Source organism: Aptenodytes forsteri, unplaced genomic scaffold (genome assembly GCF_000699145.1).
Source record: "Aptenodytes forsteri isolate BGI_AS27 unplaced genomic scaffold, ASM69914v1 Scaffold142, whole genome shotgun sequence".
NCBI classification, from domain to species: domain Eukaryota; kingdom Metazoa; phylum Chordata; class Aves; order Sphenisciformes; family Spheniscidae; genus Aptenodytes; species Aptenodytes forsteri.
In genome coordinates, this window is record NW_008794598.1 from 1,364,438 (window position 1) to 1,373,581 (window position 9,144).

Genomic DNA, 9,144 nt, shown 5'->3' on the forward strand with positions numbered 1-9,144 from the left:
AGCGGAGCCATCCAGCATATGCCGAGGGTTTGATCAGCCCAGTCATTACCGCCGGACCCTCATCACTCACCATGGCGTGATTACAGTGCTGCGCCGGCCAGGGGATTTGGTGGGAAGTGGCCAATGAGGGGCCAAGCTGGCTCCAAATCCAGCTTTCTGCAAAGCCCCAGATAAAACAGGCTTCCATTAATAAGGCGAGAAAGGTTAGGACGAGAAGCATTACAGCAAATCTGGAGAGGTAAGGTGATAGTTTTGTCTGAGGCTTGTAGAGCATATGGCCCCTGCTTTTGTATGGGAAACCCAAGAGCTCGGTTAGTCTGTAAGTGGGGCATTATTTGCGTGTCTGCAGAAGTAGAGGTTTATTTGCTGATGTTAAAAAATTAGATAGCTGGAGACACTTGATAGTGTAATCCAGAAGCTAAACACAGAGATTTTCCCTATCTTCATAGCTTGTGTGCTCATTCTGGGTGATAAGTAAGTTTCTTGGGAGTGAAGCTCTGAAAAATCATCCTAATCTGCTGGCTAGTTTTAGGTTCTGGGTTTTGAAATGGAGATTTGTGGTCAGAAACTATTGAGGGGCTTTCCACTTACGGAGCGAGACTGTTGCAGAGGATCCAATTTTTTGATGACTGCTCTTTCTCACTGGTCAAATCCAGGTACAGAAATGGAAATAGAGCAAGTAATTGAACTAATTCAGTTAAAATGGAGAGGTAAAACAGTAAAGCTGGGTAATGTAAAGCTGAACATAAGATGCATCTGTCCTTTTTCACCCAAAGGTTGAAATCTCTTGCTGTACAAAAATTGTGACGAGCCTTTTAAACTGTTTGTGACACCGTAGGCTGAAGCTTTTCCTAGACAGTGGTAATCTCTTCTGCAAACCACCTTACATCAATGTGACATGTCTTCACCTCCAGCCCTGCCGTCCCCTGCTGTTCTTCCCCTCTCCTTCCCATTCCCCACTCCCTCTCCCTGCTAAAAAAAAAAGTGGCAGCTGTTGGAAAGTATAGCCCATTTGTTTTATGATGCCGCTTTGGGAATATGATCCAGATCCTACATGAGAGAGAGAAAGCAACAGAGCGAAAGAGAAGAGGGGGCGTTTAGAAGCTCTGGAAAATAACTTATTTTAAGTCTAGTATAGAAAATTAAATCTTTATAGCAAGGTTCGGGGGTAAAACAGAACTGCTACTAACGGTCTTAGCTTCGGAATCAAAGAGATTGCTCGTTTAATGTAAGTAATTTTAGAGTTTGTTGGTTGTTTTGTACAAAATTTCAAGTGCATTGAAATGTCTTTGATTGTCCTCTAGTGAGAGGTGCCTGTAATGAAGATCTGAAGACATATTATATAGTAACAGTGTGATTCTTATTGGGGTTTATTTTTAATTCACTTTAGCATTTTAGGTAAAGAAACAAGGTTCTCCGTAGAAGGCACTTCTGTCCGTTATTCCAATTCCTGATTTTAGTTACAGGGCACAAAAGACAAAAGCAGAAGAATATGCTAAAACTGGCGGCAGCCAAAACCATTCATAGATCTACGCCTTGGGTTTCCTGCCAAGCAATTAGTGGAAACTCAAATTATTTATTGTTGTTGTCAGGTCAAAAAAATCCACTCCTTCTGTCAGCTTCTCTTATTCCTAGAGGGAAACTCCTAGAAAAACTTAAGAAAAATCCTGCTGTTCCATGAAATGGATGTAGTACAGGTAGGATGCATCTGAAATGTATTCAGTAGGAAGAGGTGATGTTTCAGAAAGCTGCTCAGCCCAGCTCTCCTGCCCTTTGGTCAAAATTTTCTTGCTCTCCTGGCTTCTGGAGACACTGACTCGATGTCTGCTTCTTCCCTCCGCAGCTATCCATGAAGGAGGTCGGAGACGGGCTGCACGAGCAGATGAACTGCATGATGGGTGCACTGCAGGAGCTGAAACTCCTCCAGGTCCAGACAGCTTTGGAGCAGTTGGACATCTCAGGGAGCCGAAGCACCGTTTCTGGCATTGAGCAGCACCAGCGCTGCCAAAGCAGCAGAGATGTGCCCGGGGCCCGGCAGGATGAGCGACTGCGGAGGGAGGCATCAGTGGAGGAGCGCAGCCCCACATCCCTCGCGTGTGCCATGCCACGGCCGGTGGGTTTGCCCCATCCCGCTGCGTTCCCGAAGGGCAGCCATCTTAGAGACACCCCCTCCTCCTTCAGAAGCCTCTGTGGTGAGGATGTTTATCACCCAAAAGGACCTTCCTCCGCTTCCATCAGAGCGGAGCGTGTCCGCCCAAGGACATTCGAACCCAGTAGCCAAGGCACGGCTGGGGGGTGGCCAGCATGCCGGGAGTGCCCGGGGTGTGACGATGGCCATGACTGGACATCCTCCCTAATGTCCCAGAGCAGAAATCGGCAGCCGCTGGTCTTGGGGGATAACATCTTTGCAGACTTAGTTGGGAACTGGTTGGATCTTCCAGAGCTGGATAAGAAGGGGGAGAAGAGCGAGGAGTCCCTGTCCGTGAGCAGATCCCAGGAGCTCTGCAGGAAGTTCTCCCTCACAGCCAACATCTTCAAGAAGTTCCTGAGGAGCGTTCGGCCAGACCGAGACAGGCTTCTCAAGGAGAAACCTTGCTGGCTTCCACCTGAAGACAAACAGCCTGAAATTTCTAAGAGACCCAAAAAGATGAACAAACTCAAGGGGACATTTTACTTCCCACTTCATGGGAACATCCAGAGCCATCACAGCAAAGTGGAGAGGTGCCCAAAGGCAGAAAGCAATAGCGAGAAACCCAAAATTGGCACCAAGAAAATCCACGATACCATAGACTACACCCAGTCCGGGTTCGACATCAATACAGCTGTTTGGGTCTGAGTTTGTTCGTGTCCTCTGCTCTGCCAGGCATTTGTTTCACACCAGAGAGGAGCTGGAGGCTGTACACTTCTTTTCAGGAGACCCCTGAGCTCAGCATGGACTGAGATGAGAGGAGTCCTCTGCAAAATGTGCTGTGGGCTTTGGTCACCTACAAGCAGCATTTTCTAGAGAACTGCAGCTTCAGGGGCAGTCCGAGCAGCAGCTGACGCAGCCCCATGTGAGGAGGGTTTTGGGGACCGGTATTTGCAAAAGTAATCAGAATCTTTAGCAGCTTTAGGGCGAGTGATGCCACGGACGACCAGCTCCTGGAGCCTGGCTTATGATAGCTATTTCAGGCCCATTCCGTCATCTCTAGTTAAAATAGCCGCCGCACAAAATTCACTGTGTGCATGTGTGTGTATGAGTGTGCAAATACATATATAGTTTTTTTAAAAAAAAAAAATCTATTCCTGCTTGCGTGCACTTAAAACTGGGTTATAAACCAGGCAATTCAAGCATTGTACCTGAAGCACTTGTTATTTACATTGAAAGAAATAAGTTCGAATTTGTAAGACTCGAACAATTGCTAAGGGGGGGGTGTTGAACCCCAGCTTTGTTGCATTTCAGCTGCAGGGTTTCCCCCCTAAGCTGCATCTCCACCGTCCTCCCAGCATCTCTCCTTCCCCTGCCAGTTAAACCAGCAGGACCCAAGGCTGCTTTCAGGGAAGTTTGTGACCCTCAAGCGCTCGGCAGGTTTTGCTTCTCTCCCCGTGCCCTTCTCCCCGCAGGTCGCACCAGATACAATGTTGCAAAAGTTTATTGTTGAGGTTGCACTGAGATACAAAGTTGCAACAGATGTTTGTTGTTGTTGTTTCCTATTGCTATTGTGTACAAACCTTGTCTTGACAGAACCCAGTTCTTCAGTGTCCAGCTCTCCAAGAGCTACCAATAAAGTGGCATCAGTCTCCGGTGTGCCGTGGGGCCGTCTCCGTCACGGGGCGACCCTCAGTCCCACTTTTCTCCAGCACAGAAGCTTCTGCCTTTTCGCCATCATGAAAATCCAGCCGGGCAGGCATGAAAGGCTCGGCTGGCAGGGGTCGGAGCCGGGAGCGTGTGCGGGTTGTGTCAGCCTGTTCCCAGCCGAGACCGGGGAGTTTGGGGAGCAGCCAGGAGAGTTTCCATTCAATGAGAGGTTATAAATCATAGCAGGGAGAAGAGCTGCAGCCAGAGGTCCCTGCCAGGGTCCCAGCACTGCTCTGGAGGCATGTCCCACTGCAGCCCATGCACATCCCCGAGAGCCTTCGGGTAACGCTTCAACATCCATCTTCCTCCCCCAGCCTGGGGAAGGGCAGAGGGAGAAGTGTTTGAGGGAGAAACTGCTGCAGAGGAAAGGGCCTTAGAGCTGTGCAGTCCACAGCTCATGGAGGGGGACAGGGCCACGCCACCCCAGGGCCATGTGGGTCCCACTACAGGTCCCCTCCTCGCTGTCTCCAGGAGTTAAACGTGATCAAGGCAAGTCCCCAGTGGCTCCGTGAGCCCCAGCAGGAAGGCAGCGCAGAGCCTTATCGACTGCGTTGCAGCAGAGGGGGAGCCGCCCTGCAGGGCTGCCCCCCGTTTCCATTAGCTGGGAGTCACCAGATGCTTCGTGTGCACAGCAGTGTTATGTTGCAAAAACCTGTTCCGCTCACTCCAAGTTTAGGAAGGGCTTGTGTGCCAGCAGCAGTAGTATTTTTTTTTCAAACATGCAATTCTATTCCTGTTGTAACTTCCCAAGACAGAGAGGCCAGTGGAGCAGAGGCATGGAGGGAGAAATTTTTTTTTTCCCCCTTGTAAATTAAATATAGGCACAAGACAAGCCCTGTTTCTGCCCATACAAGGAGAGGAGTGGGTCAGCATCTGAAAGCTACACTCAGCACTTTTTCAGGAACCTGAGTTACAAGCAAGCTTTTGTTTTTCCTCCTCACAGGCTTAAGGTCTGGTTGTTTTTCCCCTTCTTCATTTCTCTGAATGCCAAAAGGCTGTTTCTAAAGCATTTTGTTTTCCTCCTCTTATTAGTAGTTCATCCTGTTTGTTACAAATACACCCTCCCAGCTCCCACTAACCTTTCCATAGGGTCAGCAAAGAGAAGAAGGAGCTTTCTGTAAGCAGTAACACAAGAGAGCAACAGCTTTTCCTGCACCAACCTCAGTCCCTGGAGAGCGTGGCCTCATACCATGGCTTCCCTGCTGCCCAGGCACAACCCAGGGGACCCAGCCCACAGCCGGGCTGGCACCGCAGCGGGGAGCACGATGGCATTGCCTTATGGCACCCCATCCCCAGAAGCACATCCCGGCCGTACCTGCCTGGCAGTGAAGGCTGAGCCCCACGGAGAGAAGAGCACTGGGCTGGATGGGGAGAGGCTCTGGGGAGCTGAGTACCCACACCAGGGGCTTTTTAAGCTTGTCACTGAGCATCGCCCTCAGCTGTGGTGAGTGTGGTGGGCAGCAGGCAAGGGCCCAGGCTGAGCATGGCGGGGCAGGGGCAGGGACAGGGGCACAGCCATGGCCGTGGCCGTGGACACGGCAGCACTTTGGCCGAGAGCTGAAGGGTACATTTCTGCAGGTGGTTACCTCTCCAAGGCCATGTATTATCCAGGAAACAGTATGTGTTTATGCAGGACACAGGGAGATCTGGAGCCTAAAATGCACATTGGGAACCTACTCCATGGAAAAAGCGGTTCTCAGGGATTTGCCCCTGTTTCTGCCCGCTGGTGCCATCCCCGTCCAGCCCACACCTCCAGCTCCCTGCAGCAGCTGTGCAACCCAGGGCTTTATAAACTCGAACCCACTTTGCCAGCACACGTGGCCCCTTGCAAATGCTGGATCCCCCAGCCCAGCAGCTGTTGCGGTGCCGATCCCCCCGTCGAGGGGGTCTCGCGAGGAGCCGACGGGAAGTTTCTCTTGAGAAAAAGCACTTCTGGCCCCGTGTGCTCCCAACAGCTGCCCTGGCCCACGGGGCACCGCCGGGGCATCCTGCCCGCGCACGCTCGTGCCGAGGAGCTGCTCAAAGATCAGCTGCTAAACCCAGCCTTTTCTGTCCCTGCTTGGAGGAAATACCATTGTTTCTAGTTTCACGTGGAAAGGGCAGTTCTCGGCCCCAGCTGCCGCCCACGTGTTCCTTTCCCACCCAAAATAATCGCTCCTGCTGCAGCCAGCACTGCCGAGTCTGTGCCCGCTCCCACCCGAATCCCCGTGAGCAGGATCAGAGCCGGCAGTGGCGGGGTCGGAGCCCATGCAGGGTCCCTGCGCCGCCCCGGCACCCACCGCTCCTCCTCTGCCTGCAATTGCCAACAAGGTGAGCGTTCAGCTTTGGGGACCACAAAGGATGAACGCCGGCCCGAGGACAGAAGTGGTGGTGTTTGCTTAATTTCTTCTTTTTCCGAAGGAACAGGTCCCTACCGGGGCACTTTCCACAGACAGCTGACCAAACGCCCAACATAGTTTCAAGTGTATTTATGTTCTCTCTGCCTCTTAAGTGCATCTTCAAAGGATGTTTTGCATCGAAATAGAATTTTCTGGGTGTTTGCAGTGACAAATTCAGTGTGACCTAGGCTTCAAACAGCCACTTGAAAATTGCAAGTAAATGTAGCTGGATCTCAAAGCTCTTAAGAGAAAAAAATATTTAATAAATATTCTTTAAGAGGCATTCAAATAATAAAGAATATCAGCCAAGCCAGACATCCTACCTAATTTAGTCTCCAGAGCAGGATCTGCTAATAGATCAGGGTAGGATTTGTGAATTACCATTTCACTTCTCCAGGGACTTTTCCTGAAATTATAATGGCTTTTTCTCCTCTTTTTTCATGAAACTGCCATGAAATAGTTCCCTGTTATTAAGTATGAAACCTACCTAATTAGCACAATGACAGTTTTTAATGAGGCCCTGGCTGTGTTCTGCATCTTTGATAGGAATGGTTAATACCAAACACAGGACAACAATTATAGAAACACGTTCCCCCATGAACTTGCCCCGTGGAAGGCAGCAATGGCAAATGACGCTTGGGCATTCAGATTTATTAGAAATCTCTGTTCTTGGGGTATGTTAAGCCCAGACGGGATCAAGTGCACTGGAGTTAATTTGATGCCAATAACGTTCAAACACCAGGGAATAATAACCTGGCACGAGGGGAGCTGCTGTTCGCTGTGCACCTGGTATTTGCAGCCAAGGGGAGGAGGTTGCTGCTGGACACCAGCTCTGCCTGTGCTGCACGCCTCCTGCGAGAGGCTGGAACCCTCCCTCCACGGCGGGCGGGCAGAAGGAACGGGCAGGTCGGAGGAGGAAGGTGTTAGGAGCTGTTGGTACTTGCAGGATTCCCGTTCTGCAGGGGGTGGCCGGGCTCCTGCTCGGCCAAGGGGCTGGATGAGCAGCACAGCCCGGCCCCTTCCGAAGCCCACGTCACGCAGCACCGCGTCTCTGCCACTGCTGAGCGGATCCAGCACCACTGAAATGGTGCTGGATCTGGCCCATATGGCTTAATGTATAGAGGGGATTTGGCTCTTAACGTTAATAGAGTGCTTTTCCAGGAGCTGCCCCTCACTCTGCCTCTCTGGCCTTTCCCTTCCCCGCCAGCACCGATGCTAACACCCCGCTCTTCCAGCCAGATGGCCTCCAGAAGGCTCACAAATGTGCCTGTAATTAAAAAGCCTTTATTTTCAAAACCATTTCACAGCTTACTCTTCTGACAATGGGGTGGGGCTTCTTAGGCTAATGCTGGGCAAGAGGAAAGGAAAATACAGGCTGGCTGCTGCCCGTCCTGTTTTCCTTTCCCATTGACACAGGTTATATTTACTATTTACCCGCTGAAGCTGAGGAACCCACGCGCCCTGCAAATCTGCACCATTGCTGAAGCCTCCCCAGGGCCAGCGCTCCTCTTCCCTAACGATACTCGGCTCTGTCCCCGTTAACCATCCGTGCTGATGTGCCTAACTAACCTGAAACGCTTTCTGACTGGAGACTGAGCAAATTTAACAATTTCCCCTCAATTCCCCTCATTCCCTTTTCCGGCAGGAAAGAAACCAATTGCCACATCCTCGCTGAAACAAGATCCATTTTATTCAAAGTCCAGCACTGTGTTATTCACTCCAGCACATTCCCAATCACCTTCATCGTATTATTAATCAGCAGCAGAATCTCTTCTACTAATTTGAGCAGCGTTTCTAAAAACCGGACCACGTTCCTTTAGCGTCCTTGTCTCTGCAGAAAGAGGCTGTATTTTATTTCTCTTCCCTTTTGTTCAAGTTCATTTGTATCCACGTGGCATTTCTAATCAAGAAGTCGTACCCCCTTCCAGCTGGCAGGCAGTCTCGTACGCTGGTTTTAAAGCATAAATAAAACCCAGTTTTCTGCAACAATTTGCCTCAGCTGGGCCCGGGCTGTGGCACCGTTGGGGGAGCACCGTCACCCCCTCGGCTCGGCTCTGCCCCGGCCAGGCAGGGCTGCAGCCCGGGCTCAGCCTCCTCCCTTGCCTTTCTGCAGCCGGGGGGGTCGGTCCTGGCTGGGCGCTCGCCCTCCCCAGTGACTTCTCATCTGCGTGTTTTTCAGGAGCGTTTCCTGCAATAGCGGTATTGAGCAAAGCCTCTGAGCTGGCTCAGATTTCTTGGCTCTCGCTGAACAGGAAAGCGAAAGGGGGGAAATCAATATCCCAGAAAGAAGAAACGCCTGATCCTGTGTTGGTCCTCACCTTGGGCAGGCTGGAGGTCATTCGGAAAGCACTTTCCGACATGCTACAAATGCACGCTTAACTCTCACCGCAGCCGGCAGGTCAGAAGCTCACCAGGATCCAGAGGGGAGGCTGAGGGGTCCCTGCTCACGGTCACTCCGCCCTTTGCACCAAAGCCCACCCGGGCCCCTCCGCCGGCGCGGGGGGAAGGGGCTGGATGCGGCCACAGCCTTGGTGTGGGAGGGGAGGGAGAGCAGTTTCGGGCTGACCTTGCTCACCGGCTGGGGGCGCCCCCCCCCGCTGTCGCCTCCTCCCGCGGGGCTGGCACAGGGTCAGGCAGAGGAGCCTCCCTGGCAGAGAGCGGAGCTGGGTGCTCATGGTACAGAGGTGGTTCATGCCAGCTTTACCATGCAGCTTCTGTGCCGGCTCCGGCACCGCCGCACTGCCCAGGGGGCCATGGAGGTCCCACCGCTCAGGCAACAAGGAGGGAGATCTGCTCCCTCATTAACAGACTAAGCCGGCAATTCAGGCTGGACCTTCCCAGAGGGCTTCGCCACATTCACAACATCGGGCTGGAGTTAGCGATGTGACATTTCGAACCTAGAGATAACGACTGTGACATTCTGTCAGG

General features: G+C 51.8%; 1 protein-coding gene across 1 annotated transcript; it reads left to right on the forward strand.

Moving 5' to 3' along the window:
- Positions 1 to 1,849: 1,849 nt before the first annotated feature.
- Positions 1,850 to 3,027, forward strand: FAM212B (family with sequence similarity 212 member B). The gene has a single exon (XM_019470348.1). The coding sequence runs from the start codon at positions 1,850 to 1,852 to the stop codon at positions 2,834 to 2,836; it is 987 nt and encodes a 328-aa protein (XP_019325893.1). The 3' UTR covers positions 2,837 to 3,027.
- Positions 3,028 to 9,144: the final 6,117 nt, after the last annotated feature.

Coding starts and splice junctions, on each gene's coding strand:
- FAM212B (XM_019470348.1), top strand. CDS start 1,850: ATGAAGGAGGTCGGAGACGGGCTGCACGAGCAGATGAACTGCATGATG.